The following is a 21,549-nucleotide window of genomic DNA, read 5'->3' as shown; positions in this document are numbered from 1 at the left end:
GCCAGCGAGCGAAGAGAGCCCGAAAAACAATTGGCGTTTTGAAATGAAATTCATTTTTTATTATTAAATTATTTATGTTTACGTAATATTCATTAAATAACATATTTCCTTGTATGCCATTTAGTTCATCACATTACCCCCACCCTTCACACCAGGGGGCGTTTTAGAGCCATTTGAAGAAGAGCCCCAACTGCGAAGGATACGAGACCCTTTACCTAAAGTAAACATACGCGGTTAATCTTGCGCAGTGTATAGCTTTTCGTAGGTAGGGCATTTAACGAATAACGGGATATTTCAAGCCTTTGGCAAAGGACATTTTTGCCCTGGATGCGACCATTGTTGCATAAGATTTAACGATATCTAGGCCGGGGTATTTTGGGAGTTCATATGGAGGGGGGGGGGGGCTGCAAGGGCCCCCTTTGAGATTTTGGCCGTTTGACGTTTGATCGCGCCGAAAACTGGCCCCCAGGTTGTCTTCGACATACTCTACAAAACTGTATAGTAATTTACTTCACGCGAATTGGTATAAAGCAATTACGGTTATAATTAGTAAACAAAATCATACTTTTCCCTCTAACTCCCTAAAGAAAGCTCCAAATGTTCAAATTTTTGGTATAAAAACTTTTTGTTTGTGTTCGTAGCAAGTGTACATGAACAAAATTGCGACATCGGATCAGTTTCTTATGTATTTTATTTTTTTGCAATTTCTTATGTATTTTCTATGTTTTTGATAACCTTTTGTCTTTCTTTGTTGTTCAATAGTATTTGTTGGATACTCTTCTGAGATAATAAACGGCATAAAATGAATACATTTAGACTAGCAAAACTAAAGATAATCATACATTTATGATCTTTGGTTGAAAACACAATTTGCTTTGACTTTTTATACGAAATCGCGTTTTTGAGCAATTTTTGGTCTGACATGCACTTACATAATGTTGCGTAATATCAGAACCGCGTACCTGGATGGCACCAAATTGGTGTCAAAAGTTGCGCAAGATTTAAAATTAAAATGTAAACGAGCGGCGCGGTCAAAAAAAGAACATCGCGTGACGAAAATATTGCGCGAATCGTTGGATAGGGTTAAAAAAGTTTAATTTTATTTATAATCCATCTGTTACGATACTGCAACAAATAACAATCAGAAATTGAGATATAAAGTTTAAATATTCCCTTTTTTATTACAGGAAATTGATCATGTACTTAAACGAAATAAAACCAAATAATCTTACATTAATCTCTTGAAGTGTCTGATGTACAATTCAGGGTTATAGTTCACTGTTATAGTCTAATATATATTCCAGGTAGGCTGGGAAGATTCCTTATTGATGATGGCGATGATGAAACTGATGTTGAAGGACGATGAATAATAAGAGTCACTGTAACGAGTTGAAATGTCCGTGAAGACGATGTTGATGATGATTAACAGTCAATTTCAGCAATCCATGGGTTGAAGCGTGTTCATTGAACAGGTTGATGATGTTGATGATCTCGATGAGAACTGATACTTTCTCTCTCAAAATAACTGCAAACAGTTCATTGATGGTGGGCAAATAATTCCACACAATATAGATATTCCAGGTGGAAATAAACTGCTCTGATCTGATCTGGTGAAGTGATCTCATATGATGTGATGTGATCTCCTGCTCTCATATGATGTGATGATCCTTGGAAAATCTGCCAGCCTTATATACTAATTACAAGTATTCTAGATCATTCTCAAAAATTTCACCACCATGGAAGGTTCTAGCACCTTCTTCCAAAAGAACATTCTCTTTTCAGGAGCAGTCAAAATCCAGAAGACTCTTGAATGACCTCATTGAAATCAACAGTGTCAATAACATAGCTAAGCCTATTGTTCCTAATCTCTATTCAGAAATAATAAAACTCCTTGGCCTTTTAAATAGGCAAGGCCTACATAATAAAAAGACATTCTGGAAAATTCTTTACAATTCTTGGCTATCCTTAAGGGAAATAAGTAATAGATGAATGTAATTGCTTTTAAAATTCTTTTACAATTATTCTTATATGTAACACCTCCCCCACGGGGGAAAAGAAAGCTTTACCGTAGTAAAGGTTTCTTTAAGATTACTTTTTCTTTTCACTGTTCAAAGTCATCTTGATAAATCATTTACCGTTATCGTGTACAAAGATATACTACTTAACGAACATGTTAAAATAAATGAACATCAAAGATGTTTTCTTCAAATGACAAACCTGGTCAAAATCATGAATAATTTTACTTTTTATACTCTTGACAGAGCATCAGCAATTACATTATTCTTTCCCTTTATGTGTACAATTTTCAAAGGAAATGGTTGGAGCATTAGGCTCCATCTATACAGTCTTTGATTCTTTGTTTTGAATTTCTCCAAAAACACAAGAGGATTGTGATCTGTATAGACTGTAATCTCTCCATTGGTTAAATACACCTCAAACTGCTGAAGGGCTAGTACGAGACTCAGGGCCTCTTTTTCAATAGTTGAGTACTTCTTCTGAAATCGATTGAGTTTCTTAGAGAAGTAGCACACTGGTTTTTTCGATGCCTTCTTCATCTTCTTGGAGCAATACTGCTCCTACTCCAACATCACATGCATCAATAGCTACTTTGAATGGCTTTGTGAAGTTTGGAGCTGCCAAAACAGGCTCATTCACCAAAATGGCCTTTAATTTCTCAAATGATCTTTGACATTCGTCAGACCAAACATACTTCACTTTTGCCTTCAGCAGGTTTGTCAGAGGACTAACCACAGTACTGTAATTTGGAACAAATTTCCTGTAGAAGCCACTCATACCTAAGAATCTGAGCAATTCTTTCTTAGTTGTGGGAATTGGGAAGTCTAAGATAGCTTGTACCTTGGCTTCTCTTGGTAGCACTTGCCCTTGACCAACCACATGACAAAGATATGTGACCTTTGCCTTGGCAAATTCACTTTTCATCAGATTCACTACTAGATTGGCTTTGTCCAGCCTGTCAAACAGTGCTCGCAAATGATTCAAATGATCATTCCAAGTATCACTGTATACTAGTATGTCGTCTATGTGTACGACACAATTGTCGAGTCCGGCAATCACTTGATTTGTTAACCTTTGGAAGGTTGCTGGTGCATTTTTCATTCCAAAAGGCACGACTTTGCATTGAAATAAGCCTTCAGGTGTGACAAAGGCTGATATCTCCTTGGCTCGGTCAGTCAGTGGCACTTGCCAATATCCTTTAAGCAAGTCTATCTTTGTGATATAGGCAGAATTTCCAACTCTATCAATACAATCTTCTAACCTTGGAATTGGATACGAGTCAGTCTTAGTAACTGCATTTACCTTTCGGTAATCAATGCAAAATCTCTCAGAGCCGTCTGGCTTTGGAACCATTACAATGGGAGAACTCCAACTACTCTGACTCGGTTCGATTATGTCATTATCTAACATAAACCATGTAAACCTTATTCACCATTTCCAACTTGCTTGGATTGAGCCTATAAGGATTCTGTTTGATAGGTCTTACATCACCTATGTCTACATCATGTACAGTTAAAGGTGTACGACCTGGTTTGTCTTTACATACATTCTCATATTCTCTTAACAGGCAAGATATATCATTTCTCTGATCTTCAGGCAGGTGTTTTAATGCCTCATCCATGTTTCCTAACATCTCTGAGTTAGACAACTTTACACCACAGGGTTCGTTCTTAGATACATCTGTATAAGACAATTCATTATCTGTCTTTCCATAGCATTCTTCTTCATGTACATTTACATGTTTTTCTTCTTTGACCTGCGTTGTACCTATTGGCTGACTAGCCTCTCGCTCAAAGTATTCTTTTAACATGTTACATGACAAACTCTTTGAGACTTTGTTCGATCAGGGGTACTGATCACATAGTTGACATCATTCAATTTCTTTTTGACTATGTAGGGACCACTAAACCTAGCTTTCAAGGGCTCACCTTGCAAATGCAACAACACTAACACTTTGTCTCCTGGCTTGAAACTTCGCTCTTTTGCATTTTTGTCAGCTTGAGCTTTCATTTTCCCCTGCGACTCTTTCAAGTGTTCCTTAGCCACATCACAAGCTTTTGAGAGCCTTTCTCTAAACTTCGACACATAGACTAGAAGGTTTACATCATCATCCTGAACCATAAACCTCTCTTTGATAAGCTTTAGGGGACCCCTAACCTCATGACCATAGACCAATTCAAATGGACTGAAACCCGTGGACTCATTCGGGGAATCCCTAGTTGCAAACAGTAGGAATGAGATCCCTTTATCCCAGTCATCAGGATAGTCTTCACAATAAGCCCTAATCATGGTATTCAAAGTCTGATGATAGCGTTCTAACGCTCCTTGGGACTGTGGGTGATAAGCAGAGGACTTGATCTGCTTTATTCCCAACTCCTTCATAACTTGCTGAAATATTCCTGACATGAAATTTGACCCTTGATCAGATTGAATTTCCTTCGGCAGACCGTACCTAGTGAAAAACTGCACCAACGCCTGCACCACTGTCTTTGCAGTGATACTCCTCAAAGGTATCGCCTCTGGAAACCGTGTAGACAAGTCCATAATCGTCAGGAGAAATCTGTGACCCGACCTCGTTCTGGGTAAGGGTCCGACACAATCAACAAGAACCCTAGTAAAAGGTTCATCAAATGCAGGAATGGGTATCAATGGAGCAGGCTTGATAGAAGGCTGTGCCTTACCAATAATCTGACATGTGTGACATGTCTTACAGAAATGCACAACATCTTTGTGCATCTTAGGCCAATAGAAATGCCTCATAATTCTATCTTCTGTCTTCCGAATACCGACATGACCTGCCATAGGTAACTCATGAGCCATTTTCAGAATATCTGTGCGGTAACAAGGAGGAACTACAACCTGGTGAATTATACACCAATCTTCATCAGCTGGTCTCCGGGGAGGTCTCCATTTCCTCATCAAAATGTCATCTTTGACATAAAAGCACTCGGGAACCTTATCAGCATCAGAACCTTCTTTTTGTGACAAGCTTTTCAATTCTGGGTCTGCCTGTTGTGCCTGTACAAGGGAGGATTTACTAAACAAACTATCATTGTTAGCAACAGAGCCTTCAACACTATCCCCATTCAAATCCTTGAAAAGGGTTTCAGCTAACCAGACATCAGTACTCTCCTCTACATCAGCATATTCCGCATCATCCTTTTCAGCTCTACAAGACTAAGACCTAGTAACAACACGATCCGGGAAAATCCCAGGAAAATCTTCCCGCAACAATTCAGTTTCAGCTACCTCAACGGGCTTCTCCGAAACCACTGGAGATGCAACAACTCTATCTCCAGCCAAGTCGTTACCTAACAAGAAATCAACACCTTCCATGGGTAATTCTGGAACGACACCAACAGTCACAGGACCACTAACTAGGTCACACTTTAAGTCGACCTTATGCAAAGGAACCGACATGAAATTTGGGCCAATACCTTGAGCTAAGACGTTGGCATTCTCTGAACTCTCCGGAGGAAGAGCCGAATCACCTGGCACCATCAGGGACTGTGCAGCCCCTGTATCCCTAAGGATCACCACTGACCTACCAGCAGCACCAGTCGAACAAGGGGATACTTCACCATCATGCAAAAAACTTCTAAAAGTTTCATCAACCTGCTTGACTTTATCAGCAAATACCAGAGAAACACTCTCAACATCTCGATTGGGCTCTGATGGAACAAACTCCATCGAGGGAACACTTGTTTGCTTGACAAAACCCATGTCTTTCTTAACTTTGGTTGGCATTCCAACCAATTTCCAACATGATTCTTTCAAATGTCCCGATTTATTACAATGAGTACAAATTTTGGAACTACGACTCTCAGACCTTTTGGTTGATTCTGTGCCCCTACTAGCCTGATTCTTGTTAGTGTCCTTGTCCTTGCTTGCATATTTTCCCTCACTAGGTTTATTGTGGGATTCAAATGACCCTTTATCTTTCTTTTTCCAATAATTCTTGAAAGGAGGCCTATCTCCACTACCGTTATGTGTGACCTCAAATTCATCAGCTACTATGGCTGCTTTACTGACTTCAGTAACTCTGTGGTCTTCTAAGTGAGATTTAATGCCAAAAGGGAGACTCTTTTTTAATTCTTCTAGGAGGACAACTTCCCGAAGGTGAACAAAATCTTTGTCAACTTTCAGTGATCTGTACCACTTATCGAACATCATTTCTTGTTCCCTAGCAAATTCAACATATGTCTGGCGTGATTGTCTTTGCATGTTCCTAAATTTATGTCTGTACGCTTCTGGTACCAACTCATATGCATTGAGAATTGTTTCTTTCACTGTAGCATAGTCACATGATTGCATTTCAGAGAGCGAAGAATATACTTTTGCAGCCTTTCCAACAAAAAACACTTTGAAGGAGAAGAGTCCAGTATTTCTCGGGCCAATTCAGTCTCTTGGCCACTTTTTCAAATGACACAAAATATGTATCAACTCCCTCTTCATCAAATTTTGGCACGAGGCCAATATTCTTCGCCACATCAAAGCCTTGGGGCGATTTATCTTTAGCGGAGTTAGTATTTGCATGAGCTAACTACATTTCTTTCAATTTCAACTGGTACTCTAATCTCATTTTCTCCATTTCTATTTCCTTTTTAAGGTGTTCTTTGATTTTTATTTCCTCTTTTTCAAGTTTAATTTTCTCCTTTTCCAATTCAATGTTTGCCAGTTGGATCCGAGCATCATCTGACATATGGATAGAAGTTTCAGACTCCTCTGTAAGCCTCATGTGACTAGCTAACAAGTCATTTATATCTGCCTTCTTTAAACCTGGGGCTAGAGATACACCCAAACGATCACACTGTTATCAAATCATCCTTCTTCAGTGACTTCAAATGATCATATGACAATTCTGTCATTGCAAGAAATTCTTCAACATCAAATGTAGCCATGGTGAATATACAAAAATACAACCAAGTAATAACACAGTACAGTATATTCTAGAACTTTCCAAAAATTTCCAAAATGTTTCCAATTCAAATTGGCTTTTGTTTCAAACTGACTTTCGTCTCAAATGGTTTTAGTTTCAAATTGGCTTATACGAATTTGGTTTATGTTTCCCGGACAACTGGTTTTAATTTCAAAATTGGCTTATACAAATTTGGTTTTCGTTTCCCGAAAAACTGTGTTTAGTTTCAAATTGGCTTATACAAATTTGGTTTTCGTTTCCCGGACAAGCCCCCAAAATTATTTGTTACGATACTGCAACAAATAACAATCAGAAATTGATATATAAAGTTTAAATTTTCCCTTTTTTATTACAGGAAATTGATCATGTACTTAAACGAAATAAAACCAAATAATCTTACATTAATCTCTTGAAGTGTCTGATTTACAATCCAGGGTTGTAGTTCACTGTTATAGTCCAATATATATTCCAGGTAGGCTGGGAAGATTCCTTATTGATGATGGCGATGATGAAACTGATGTTGAAGGACGATGAATAATAAGAGTCACTGTAACGAGTTGAAATGTCCGTGAAGACGATGTTGATGATGATTAACAGTCAATTTCAGCAATCCATGGGTTGAAGCGTGTTCATTGAACAGGTTGATGATGTTGATGATCTGGATGAGAACTGATAATTTCTCTCTCAAAATAACTGCAAACAGTTCATTGATGGTGGGCAAATAATTCCACACGATATAGATATTCCAGGTGGAAATAAACTGCTCTGATCTGATCTGGTAAAGTGATCTCATATGATGTGATGATCCTTGGAAAATCTGCCAGCCTTATATATTAATTACAAGTATTCTAGACCATTCTCAAAAATTTCAACACCATGGAAGGTTCTAGCACCTTCTTCCAAAAGAACATTCTCTTTTCAGGAGCAGTCAAAATCCAGAAGACTTTTGAATGACCTCACTGAAATCAACAGTGTCAATAATATAGCTAAGCCTATTGTTCCTGATCTCTATTCAGAAATAATAAAACTCCTTGGCCTTTTAAATAGGCAAGGCCTGCATAATAAAAAGACATTCTGGAAAGTTCTTTACAATTCTTGGCTATCCTTAAGGGGAAATAACTAATCAATGAATGTAATTGCTTTTAAAATTCTTTTACAATTATTCTTATTTGTAACACATCTTTTTTGTATGTTAGTCCATCTTTCTTCCTGTTCTTTATGTTCAATCCTCGGCAGTCCGGTCGTGTTATTTAGTTTTGTTTTATTGTCAAAATTAGTTGTTCATTATCCAAATTAGTTCCTGGTTCATTCCATTCCATAGGCGAATCCATGGGGAGGGGGTGGACGAGGAGCCCCCCCATTCCGCAGCCAAATAAAAAGGAATATTGGAGGGAAAAAAACGAAAAAAAAAAATGGGAAAGGAGAGGAGAACAAAAACAAGCGAAAAAATACAAGAAGGAAGATGTAGGAAAAAAAAGGTAAGGGGAAGACTTTGCATAAATGTTCGGCTTACCCGCTGTCCTTTATTCAGGTCTGATTATTAAAAAGTGTCCGCTAGCGCTGCACGATCGCATTTATTTTTTATATATTTATTATTATTTTTTTTTTTGGGGGGGTGAGTTATGTATATATTTCAAAATCAATTCTTTAATAAACTTAAAATCAGCATTTCGTAACAGTTTATAAAAATAAATTCGGCTCGAGATTTGCGCCCGCATTAACTGTTAAAATATATCAACTCATGCATCCTATTCATAATTACAAGAGTGCTTTAAATGTACAGTTTTAAGGCCATATTATTATCATATTTCGAGCTTCAATGAGATAATAAATTAACTAATATAATAATTATTTCAACAATTCAATTGTACTTTTTAAGAATAGAATATCAACTAGTTTTATCTCGCGCTTATAGGAACAGGAATAGGAAGATAGTCATCATGTTCATATTATGACAAAATGTCCTTAGCATATCCCGGTCCTATGTCAAAATTCAAAGCAATGATAGTTACAAATATCAGCCCTTTGTTATTAAGAAGTGAAGTGCGATCGATATCGAACTCATACTATTTCTACAAAGTAATTGAAAGATAGAGCTCAAATTGCCTTTTTTTCAGATCGGAATATCAAATATGTTAAGCTCGCGCCTCGCGCTTGCTTTAATTATTTTCGTGATGACTAATGCATTCAGAATACCCAGATTCTAGGTCTAAATCTGAAAGAAACATGCGCATGTTTATCCAGTTTCAGATCAGAATATCAAAAATTTGTGGCTCACGCTTTGCGCTCGCATTATCAAGGTAGTAAGATCCCCAATTACCCATCCTTTAAGTGATTTACAAAACATAATTAGATTGTCCCGTTTGTAGGTCTACATCTTGAATTTTTCCGCATGTTATACGCGCTCTCATCAATCGTTAAGTTATATACCTATCCTGTTCACGATTACAAAAATTGCTTTGAATTTCCATTATTTTGGTAGAAATGTTTAAGTTTTCAGCTCTAGCTTTGCAACCACATTAGTATTGTAGGAACAACCCCAATTGATCCTTTTCAGAATTCACTAAACATGAATAGATGGTCCCGTTATTAAGTCTAAATCTCAAATTTTCCCGCTCGCATCAATTGTTTAGTAACATAAAACCTACCCTATTCACGAGTACAAAAATAAAATGCTTGGAATTTCCATTCTTTTTGTAGAAATGTCAAAAATCTTAAATTCATGCTTTCCGCTAGCGTTATTTGATTGTTGACATGTAACATGTCTTCATGTCTAACTGCAAGCAGTCCTTGGGCCCGTTGCATAAAACCTTTGCCATAAAAATAACTCTGGCCAAAAAAAAACTCTGGTAAACGTAATAATGCCATTGAAAACTACACATTAAAACGTTTTTTATGGCAAAAGTTTTATGCAACGGGCCCCTTAAGAGGTAACTTTTCGATCAGATCAAAATATATATATATATATATATAACATTATTTAGAAATCCGAATTTGATCGATAATCCCTTCTCGGTTTTAGTAAATATTAATGTGCAATCATAGCAATGTAAAGAACATTTAATTCTCTTTAAAATGATACTCTACATGATATGATTATGGTTCACATGGAGGTGCAGTGCCTTGATATGTGGGGCAAGGTCAAAATTCAAAAGCTGCAAAATGACAATATTAAAAGTCATTGTTCTTTTTTCCGTGGTAATGAGTGAGTTTCTCAGCGTTTTTTTTTTTTTACTTTGATCGATAATTCCTCATCGGTTTTGTAATAAATATCAATGTGTGATTAATATTAATGAATAGATCATTTAATTTTCTTTAAAATAATACCATACAACACATAACAAACAAACAATCATGCATGGGTATTTCAGACAACGATTCAAACCATGTTATCTCACAGTACTATCACTCTAGAAGCAGGGGCTTGATTTGAATGGATTTTCATCTCTACTGACACAGACAAAAGAATCATGTTCTGCATTGACCCTTCGTGACTATTTCTGCTCGTTTTGCAGCTTTTCAATTCATACCTCATCCAACACTTTTGAATCCTGCTCTTTTCTTGATGGCATGATCATAATAAGCATAGTATCATTTTTAAGATAATTAAATGATCTTTTCAATGATGTAAAACATATTTTGCGTTAAATTGTAAGTTGGGAGAAATTAATGGCCAAACACAGAATTCCAAACTTTTTTTAGGGGTTTATATAGGCCTATATAGATATATATATATATAGAGAGAGAGAGAGAGAAAAACAAGGTTGAAACTTTCATGCTTTAATCGTACAAAATTTATTGAAGTCCACAAAGTTTCGACGAGTACATACCGTCTTAATATGTATATATATATATATATATATATATATATATATATATATATATATATATACATATATATATATATATATATATATATTGTTTGCTCGCTCTTCGCGCTGGCAGTAATTATTTAGTTGCATATGCATCTGCTCAGGCATCACAAACATTGCCCAGAATTGTAGGACAAATTCCATAAAATCTCAACAACCAAAAAATAGCTCGCGCTTCGCTCTCGCCTCATTTAAAGAAGGCTTATTGGATTATATTTTACATATGTTGATTTATAAGAATAAAGCTAGTGACTATTAGGACTACCCCTTCAAAGAAACAAACAGAAATCGACATCGAGCGGCCGATCGGGGAAATATATTTCTGAAAAATGTCCGCCCCCCCTCTATTGGTTAAGGCTGGATCTGCCCCTGCATTCTTTTTTTTTAATTTCCCGCTATTGTTTGCTATTTCGGAAGGATTTGTTATTTCTCACATGTTCTTCTTTCGTTCCTTTTCCCGCTTCCCTTCCGTTTTACATTTTTCCCAAATGTTTCTGTTCACTTTTTCCGTTTTCCTCCTTTCTTCTTTGCCCCTTTTCTTCCCCTTCCCCTTCCCCTTTTCCTTTCTTTCTTTCTCCCTCCCTTTTCTTCTGTTCCCGTTTTTTCCTGTGCACATTTTTGGTGGGGGGAGGCTGCCCCCACGCCACTGTTTACAAGGTTCAGATTGTATAGCTTTACAGTGTGGATCTATGGAAATAAAATGTATCATATGAATTTGTGACCCCCGATTTCTTTCACCTAATTTGAAGCTTTTAATCAGGCCCGGGTCAGCTGCGCGTACACACAGAACCGACTAAAGCATACAATTGTCGCTCAGCTATGTGGTTGAATCTGATTGGATCGGATTGGATCACGCTAGGTTTGCGGCCGTTCTATTTAGAGCAAGGGTGACACGGATTTGGGCATGGTGGGACGGACACGTACGGCGATTTCTTGACACTGTTTATTTTCAGCAGGCATTGTTTCTTGTCATTTTCTTTTCAAGGAATGTGAGATGCAATTCATTAGCTGTCTCATCGCTCTCTGCTTTACTGAAGATCAGTACAAATGTCGCCTCTCTTCTTCTTCATTTTCTCATTCAAGCTCATCGATACCCGGTGTCGGGTTTCTCTTCCCCTCCCTCGTAGAGAAATGAAATGCGCAAATGTAGCAAAGTTCCCCAAATCAGACGGAGGCTCCAATTTGTTTAATCTTTTGACGGTTTTTTTGTCCAATGAGAATCATGTATATAATGTTCAGAATGAACTGAATGACTTGAATCTTTTTCCTGTGGTAAAAAATAGCCCACTCTCGGCAAGAAACCGCCAATGAGAATCATGTATATATCAAAATGTTCAGAATGAATTGAATGACTTGAATCTATTTCCTGTGGTAAAAAATAGCCCACTCTCGGCAAGAAACCGCCAGATCTAGCCGGAAGCGTTCATTCAAAAAGTTCAATACCACAGAAATTTTTACCAAATTGATGGAAAATAAACAATAAATGACGGTGCGATGGCACAACAAAAAATCGTGATTTTACATCACCATAACGAAGAAGAGTTTAATTTTCTAATGCTTTTTCCGGTGGTGAACTAGGCCAATCGGTTAAAAATATATATTTGAAAGGGGGGGAGGGGAATGGCACATTTTTGCTGCTTTTCACGGCGGCGCGCGGTGTATTTGAAGTGGTTGACGCTTAAATGTTTGGGTAAATTCCATATGAATGAATATGTGAACCATTGATCAATAATTTGTTAACAATTGTTTGGCATAACTCCTATTAGTTTAAGATATGTATGCTCGATCTGTAATGAAAATCACATGTCAGAAAAAAAATTGTTTAACAAATTATAATTTCCTCTTTATTTTACTATTCATCGTCCACGTCGGACGGCATTAGCATATTAATGAGTCAGAAAGAAGAGGATTGAGGCTACTTGAATAAGTTGAATTCCAGTTAATCGCTCATGAACCAGAATAGCCTGGTGGTTAAGTCGCTGCCCGGAAAGCAGTAGATGGCTGGTTTGAATCCCACTGGTTACACATTTTTCTAACTTATGATTTGCATTACAGATCGAACATATCTTAAACTAATAAGAGTAATGCCGAAAGTTGGTTAAAATTACAATTTCCTCCTATTAAAGCAGCTTTATTTACTATCTAATGTCCACGGTGGACGGTATTTGCATTTTAATGAGTCAGAAAGAGGATCAAGGGTATTTGAATTCCAGTTCATCGTGGCTTAGCCATTGACAAGAATAGCCTGGTGGTTCAGTCGCTACCCGGAAAGCAATAGATGGTGGGTTCGAATCCCACTAGTTCAATTTTTTTCTGACTTATGATTTTCATTACAGATCGAGTATACAGATCTCAAACTAATAGGAGTAATGCCAAAAAAAAGTTAAACGTTATAATTTCCTCCTATTAAAGCCTCTTTATTTACCATTGATCCCATTAACATGAGCAGCAGGATCCCCATTACTAGACCATCAGGTTGATATAAAAGGTCAGATTCACAGAGGATGTAATACCCCTTTAATTTTCCCTTACAGTGATTATGGAATAAATCTGAGCAATAATCAATTACTCCCATAATACTCTTATTTGAAAAGAGTATTTTTTTTTCAAATTGTTTAATGATCAATGTCCCTCTCATATGTTTCATTATCATTATTACACAATCGTGATATTTCATTTTTTATTCAAATATATTGACACCGTTATTATAAAAAAATATAATATCATCAACCGATTAATCTTGGTTAGCCAACCAACATTTATGATCTTGAATATTTGCATGTGTAGTGCATGTGTATTCCCATTCGTCTGAATAAAACATATTTTTACTTTGTTCATGCACTATTGCTACTCTCTTCATTGCAATATGTTTCTAACCTGACGAGGAACTACAAACCTGGCTTCTTATTGGGTCATCTTTCCTGTTCATATTCTTCAGTGCCTCTGTTTTTTTTGCTCTTCTTCACAATGCCTTTAAAAAGGTGTTCAGGTTATTTAAGATTTTGATTTGTAATAATTTTTAGTTCCGAAATAATTCACCCCTCCTAAAAAAAATATAGAGTGAAATACTTTTTTGCATTATATTCTTCATCAAAGCTGACATTTTACTTTCAGAAAATTGTTTTGGGGTTACATTTCGATTTATATTCCTTTCTAATCAAAGCTCAAATTTATCTTCTTATATCTAACCTGAGATGAAGAAGCACGTTCAGCGATCTCTCTGTACAAATCATCATGAAAGGAACTGTGGTTGATCATCAGGTCTGTAAGACGAGGGAGTAGACAGAGAAACCTCCCAAGAAAACATGATCCTGATTGGTGATTCACAACGTACAAACCGTTTAACTGTAGAGTCTGGATCTATGGAAATAAAAATGTATAATAGGTTTGTTGAATCATTGGTCAATGGTCTAGATCCCATTCACATTAGTTGCAGGTTTCCCACTGCTAGACCATGAAATTGATATCAAAGATCAAATTTACAGAGGATGTAATATCCACTTGATTTCCCCCTTTGATTGCTTATGGCATAAATCTGAGCAATAATCAAATACATCCATATACTCTAATTTGAAAATAGTATTCTTTTTTCCAATTGTTTAGTGATCAATGTCCCTCTCACATGTTTCATTATCATTATTACACAATCGTGATATATCTGTTTTTATTCATATATATTTACACCGTTATTATAACAAATCATAATACCATTAACTGATTAATCTTGGTTAGCCAATCAACATTTATGATCTTGAATATTTGCATGTGTAGTGCATGTGTATTCCCATTCGTCTGAATAAAACATATTTTTACTTTGTTCATGCACTATTGCTACTCTCTTCATTGCAATTTGTTTCTAACCTGACGAGGGACTACAAACCTGGCTTTTTATTGGTTCATCTTTCATGTTCGTATTATACAATTCCTCTTTTTTTTTGGTTTTCTTCACAATGCCTTTTAAAAGGTGTTCAGCTCATTTAAGATTTTAATGTGTAATAATTTCTAGTTCCAAAATAATTTAACCCTCCTAAAAGAAAGATAGAGTGAAACACTTTTTTCATTATATTCTTCATCAAAGCTGACATTTTACTTTCAGAAAATTGTTTTGGGGTTATATCTCCATTTTTATTCCTTTCTAATCAAAGCTCAAATTTATCTTTGTATATCTAACCTGAGATGAAGAAGCACGTTCAGCGATCTCTCTGTAGAAATCATCATGAAAGGAACTTTGGTTGATCATCAGGTCTGTAAGACGAGAGAGTGGACAGAGAAACCTCCCAATACTACATGATCCTGATTGCTGATTCACATTGTCCAAACGGATTAATTTTACAGTCTGGATCTATGGAAATAAAAATGTATAATAGGACTGTTGAATCATTGGTCAATGGTCTAGATCACGTTTACATTAGCGGCAGTTTTCCCACTGCTAGACCATAAAATTGATATAAAAGATCAAATTCACAGAGGATGTAATATCCACTTGATTTCCCCCTTTGATTGCTTATGGCATAAATCTTCACAATATTCAAATACATCCATATAGTCTAATTTGAAAATTGAAGTATTCTTCTTTTTTTCCAATTGATGAGTGATCAATGTCCCTCTCATATGTTTCATCATCATTATTACACAATAGTGATATTTCATTTTTTATTCAAATATATTGACACCGTTATTCTCAAGAATCATAATACCATCAACCGAGTAATCTTGGTTTGCCAACCAATCATCATTGACATCATCTTGAATATTATGTATAGTATAGTAATTCACTTTCGTCTGAATAAAACATATTTTAATTTCGCTCGTGCACTATTGCTACTCTCTTCATTGCAATAGGTTTCTAACCCGACGAGGGACTACAAGCCTGGCTTTTTATTACCTCATCTTTCATGCTTATATTCTTCAATGACGCTTTTTTTGCTCTTCATCACAATGCCCTTTAAAAGGTGTTCAGCTATTTCAAGATTTTAACATAATTTCTAGTTCCCAATAGTTCACGCCTCCTAAAAGAAAGATAGAGTGAAATACTCTTTTTCATTATATTCTTCATTAAAGCTGACATTTTAATTTCAGAAAATTGTTTTGGGGTTACTTAGCCTAGATTCCTTTCCGAATGAAACATAAATATATCTTTGTATATCTAACCTGAGATGAAGAAGCACGTTTAGCAATTTCCTCGTAGAAATCATCATGAAAGGAACATTTGTTGATCGTCAGGTCTGTAAGACGAGGGAGGAGAGATATAAACCTCCCAAAACAACATGATCCTGATTGCTGATCTACAAGGTTCAGATAGGAGAGTTCTACATTGTGGATCTATGGAAATAAAAACGCGTAATTTCGGTAATGAATAGGTGAACCATGGATCAAATGGTCTAGATACCGTTTACATTAATAGCAGTTTCCCCTCCATCAGATTGATATAAAAGGTCAAATTCACAAAGGATGTAATACCTTGTTACTTTCAAACTTTGAGTGCTCATGGCATGAATCTCCCCAACAATCAATTAATCTGATCCTAATTCGAAAATAGTATTTTTATTTCGAATAGTTAAGTGATAAATAATCTGCATAAACGTTTTTAATATGCATTATGTCAGAATTTTTACAGAATCATGATGATGTTGAACCCCTAATCGTATATGTATAATCTAAATCTTACAATCATCATGATCATTGAATATTTCATTTCAGATCATTTCGTTTATTTCCAATACCTGTATGTATATATATATATATATATACAGTACCGGCCGCGGGAAACGTCTAAGTGCCCCCTAAGGCGGACGCGGTAGCCCGTAACGGGCATTTGAGGGGAGCGGACGCGGGAAGACGCCCGCATCCGCCCTCCTAGAAAATGACCGCCCGCGTCTATCCCCGGGGCACTGTGACGTTTCCCGCAGCCGGCACTGTAACACTAAAACTTTTCGAAAAAAATCTTTCAAATCGGAAGCAAAAGGTAATAAAAGGCTGATAAAAGAAAAAGAAAACTGGGAGCCCGGACTGAGAGAAGGGGAAAGGGGAGAAAGAGAATAGAGGGGGGGGGGGTGAAGAAGAGAAAGAGGGAAAAGGTAAAATGGAGAAGGGATAAGAAAGGGGAAAATTAAACCAAGAAGAAGAACCTAGAGAGAAAGAAAACAGAGGTGATGAAAAAAAGCGAAGGTGAGATAGAAAGAAAAGAGGGAAGGTGGAAGGCAAATAAAAGAAAGAAGGATAAAGAGAAGGAATAAGGGGTGAGAAATTAAAAAGGAAGGGAAAATTGAGAAAGATGAAATAGCGGGGATAAATGTTACTGAAGGCGAGAAAGAGAGAGGGAAAGGGACTAAGAAAAGAAACAAGGAAAATGAAAGAAAAGGATATGACTATTCTTATCAAAATACTGGAACCCCTCTCTAATTTTCATCATTTTTTATCCCCTTCCTGATTTACCTTTATCTATCTCAACCACTAGCTCTCATCTTTTCCCGATGTTTATCTGTGGACATCATTTTCATATGCACCTCTCATCATCAAATTTATTTTCATTTATCGTTTAGTTCTTTCTCAATCCTCTCTAAAACTACTCTTTCTATCTTCCCAACATATAATGCTATGTTAAATTAAGCTACTTATACATTTCTATAGAATACAAGAAACTGTTGTTTCGCAATATAACGGAGGGGGTATTACAAAAGAAGGGAAAGGGAAAGCAATAGAAAATAAAGGGGAGAAACAAATCAAGGAGTGAAAGGGGGCACAGAAAAGGAAGGGGGGGGGGGAAAGGGAACAGAAGGGATAAAGGAAAGGGAAAGATATATATATATATATATACAATATATATATATATCTTTTTTCCCGGCCGCGGGAAACGTCACAGTGCCCCGGGGATAGACGCGGGCGGTTCCCTAGGGCAATAATTTTCTAGGACGCGGGAAGACGCCCGCGTCCGCTCCCCTCAAATGCCCGCTACGGGCTACCGCGTCCGCCCTAGGGGGCACTGTGACGTTTCCCGCGGCCGGCACTGTATATACATATATATATATATATATATATATATATATATATATATATATATATATATATATATATATGTGTAAAGTTATATATGTACAACAGCTTTTGGCATCTCTTTTTAATTTAAATATTGTAAAGAAATGGATGAAGAGAACAATGGTAGGCGTAGCTTAAATCAAGGTTCCCCAGAGCTATCTACCCTTTGGAAAAATTGGTGATGCCCAAAAAATGTCTCTGCCGGGATTCGATCCCGGGCCCCTAGCTTTGAACACTGGTCCCTTAACCACTAGACCGCAGAGACGGGTTAGTGGCTAGGCCGAACCCAATCCAATTGACCGTCAGAAAGACATTTTTTCGACATTATACCAATTATAATTTCCTTTGTCGGGTGAAGGTGGGTTTAGAACAATGACAAGCTGCCATGCCTCAGCTGGATCAAAGCTATTGCTTCGATACAGTACATGTATGGGAGAAGAAATACAAAAGTGTAAAGTTATATAATTATGTACAACAGCTTTTGGCAACTCTTTTTTATTTAAATATTGTAAAAAAAATGATGAAGAGAACAATGGAAGGCGTAGCCTGAAAAAACTCTGGGGAACCTTGGTTTAAGTTACGCCTACCATTGTTTTCTTAATCCATTTCTTTACAATATTTAAATAAAAAAGAGTTGCCAAAAACTGTTGTAAATATATAACTTTACACATTTGTATCTCTTCTCCCATACATGTACTGTATCGAAGCAATAGCTCTGATCCAGCTGAGGCATGGCGGCTTGTCATTGTTCTAAACCCACCTTCACCCAAGAAATGAAATTGTAATTGGTATAGTGTCGAAAATCTGTCTATCTGACGGTCAATCGGATTGGGTTCGGCCAAGCCACTAACCCGTCTCTGTGGTCTAGTGGTTAAGGCACCGGCGTTCAAAGCTGGGGGCCCTGGTTCGATTCCCGGCAGAGACATTCTTTCGGCATCACCTTGATATAAGCTACGCCTACCATTGTTCTCTTCATCCATTTCTTTACAATATATACATATATATATATATATATATATATATATATATATATATATATATATATATATATATACAAATTATACGCAATAAGATAAATAAAATGTGTATGAATATTACATCAAGATATCATATAAGCAGTTTGGAAATAAAAGAGGCTGTTAGCAGCGGAGCTTGTTGGGTGCAGCCACAATTGATTTTGGAATATTCATAGTAAAGGTCTAATATACTATAGTACATTTGCTATTCATGGAATAAATTAGATAAATGCAAACAACTTGTGGCAACTATCTTGTAAATTGTCTAATTATCTAATTTGTTTCCATATATTTCCTCCTTCCCGATGAATGCATATATTCAGGCTTGTATTAGCTGAGATCCAACTCCGGCACTCGACTACTCATTGTTCATTAACTCATCTGCTCCAAAAGACAAAAGAATCAATAAAAAAGTTAGGAATTTGCCTGCCAGCTAATTCAACTCGATCTCGTCTAACTGCTGGGCCGCCTCCGTGGTCTAGTGGTTAAGGCAATGGCGGTCCGAGCAAGAGACCCGGGTTTGATTACCGGCGAAAGCATTTTTTCAACCTCTGATTCAGAATTGATGAGAGCTCTGAGGAATCTTGAGTGAAGCTATGCATCTATCATTCTGTTATGTACATTTGTTTTACTGCTTATTACTTACAAGAGAGTTGCCACAGGTTATTCACATTTGTATAAATTATGTGCAAAAAATCTTTATTTTTAAATTAACAAAAAGATGCACTTCTCTTCTTTCATCTGAATCCAATCTCAACCTTTATACGATTTTGCTTTTGCTAGCCCCATATATCCTGTTTTGTTATGAATCGTGCGAGAACACCTGTAATTTCTAGTTTCCAATAATTCACACCTAAAAGAAAGAGAGTGAAATATATTCTTCATTGTATTCTTCATCAAAGCTGACGTTTTACTTTCAGAAAATTGTTTTGGGGTTACATTTAGATTTATATACCTTTCTAATCAAAGCTCAAATTTATCTTTGTATATCTAACCTGAGTTGAAGCAGGTTCAGCGATCTCTCTGTAGAAATCATCATGAAAGGAACAGGAGGAGATCGTCAGGTGTGTAAGACGAGGGAGTAGAGAGAGAAATTTCCCAAGACAACATGATCCTGATTGCTGATTCACAACGTCCAAACCACTGAAATTTACAGTGTGGATCTATAAAAATGAAAATGTATGATAGGTTTGTTGAATCATTGGTCAATGGTCTAGATCCCATTTACATTAGTAGCATGTTCCCCACTACTAGACCATCAGACTGATATAACAACGCAACTTCACAGAGGGTGTAATACCCGCATAATTTCCCTCTTTGAGCTGTTGAGTTTTTATTGAATAAATCTGAGCAATAATCACTTACTCCCGTATACTCTAATTTGAAAAAAAGTATTATCCGTTTATTTCTAATGATTAGGTGGTAAATGAAAAATCAATGTCCCTCTCATATGTTTAATTCGATTACCGGCGAAAGCATTTTTTCAACCTCTGATTCAAACTTGATGAGAGCTCTGAGGGATCTTGAGTGAAGCTACGTATCTATCATTCTGTCATTAACATTTATTTTACTGTTTATTATTTACAAGAGAGTTGCCACAGGTGATTTACATTTGTATAAATTATGTGCAAAAAAAATCTTTATTTTTAAATGAACAAAAAGATGCACTTGTCTTCTTTCATCTGAATCCAATATCAACCTTTATACGATTTTGCTTTTGCTAGCCCCATATATCCTGTTTTGTTTATGAATCGTGCTATAACACCTGTTTAATGTTCTTTGCTAAATAACAATGCCTAGAAATCTGAGTAATAAATAGTTTTGTTCGACCCCTACTCGAAAAGGATATTTTTGCTCTTGTTTTTTATTGTTATCAAATAGTTCAGTGATGGAGTAACCCCTCCCCTTCCACACAAAATAAACCAATAATCATTTTACGTCTTTCTATTTCTTCGTGAACTTCTAGATAAAGTATTCGACGCATTGAAGAATTACAAACTTTTTGGATACATAATTAGTTTTCTTAGTATGTTATAAGTTTTCTCTTACTAGGAATTCATTAAATCATTCCACAAAGCAACATCCTTATATTCTCAAAATCCCAATTCCTTTTAAAGAAATGTACGGCGAGACCCAGAAAAAAAAACAAGTGGAGCGCATCTGACAGTCTCACCTGCATCACGCGACTCAATATAGCGACAGTGCTGACTTTGCAAACTGATATTTACAAAAGGCCCATAATATAGTGATACAATATTATCATTGAAAATAAATGAAATTTGACATCGATCATGCGACCCAAAATTTGTGATAGTTGATTACCCCTATATCCACATTTTATAAACTATATTTATAAACTTTGAAAGTTATGACAGCAATCGAATAATTTTCTCGAAGACGACCAAAGTTCGATGACCTAGAATGACCGTTGACTTTGATCATGTGACCTGAAACTCGCGTGAGATGTTCAGTGATACTTGATTACTCTTATGTCTAAGAGTTATGAACTAGACCAATAAACTTTAAAAGTTATGATGATGATTCAACAGATACCCTCAACTTGGAAAAATGTTCATTGACCCTAAATGACATTTGAATTTAATCCTGTGACCTTAAACTCAATCAGGATGTTCAGAAATACTTGATTAATCTTATATTTCAGTTTTATGAACTAGGTCCTTATACTTTTTAA

General features: G+C 36.3%; 1 protein-coding gene across 1 annotated transcript in view; it reads right to left on the bottom strand.

Moving 5' to 3' along the window:
• Positions 1-13,872: 13,872 nt before the first annotated feature.
• Positions 13,873-21,549, bottom strand: part of LOC121421236 — a 42,544-nt gene continuing 34,867 nt past the window's right edge. The window contains exons 9-12 of the mRNA XM_041615898.1: positions 19,853-20,020; positions 15,958-16,128; positions 14,978-15,148; positions 13,873-14,166 (exon numbers count right to left, since the gene is read on the bottom strand). Coding sequence (XP_041471832.1) covers positions 13,960-14,166; positions 14,978-15,148; positions 15,958-16,128; positions 19,853-20,020 — 717 coding nt within the window. The 3' untranslated portion in view covers positions 13,873-13,959. The remainder of the gene's footprint in view (positions 14,167-14,977; positions 15,149-15,957; positions 16,129-19,852; positions 20,021-21,549) is intronic.

Source organism: Lytechinus variegatus, chromosome 9, assembly GCF_018143015.1.
Source record: "Lytechinus variegatus isolate NC3 chromosome 9, Lvar_3.0, whole genome shotgun sequence".
Lineage (NCBI taxonomy): Eukaryota > Metazoa > Echinodermata > Echinoidea > Temnopleuroida > Toxopneustidae > Lytechinus > Lytechinus variegatus.
The sequence above is the reverse complement of the archived record's forward strand: the minus strand, read 5'-3'. Positions and strand labels throughout refer to the sequence as shown.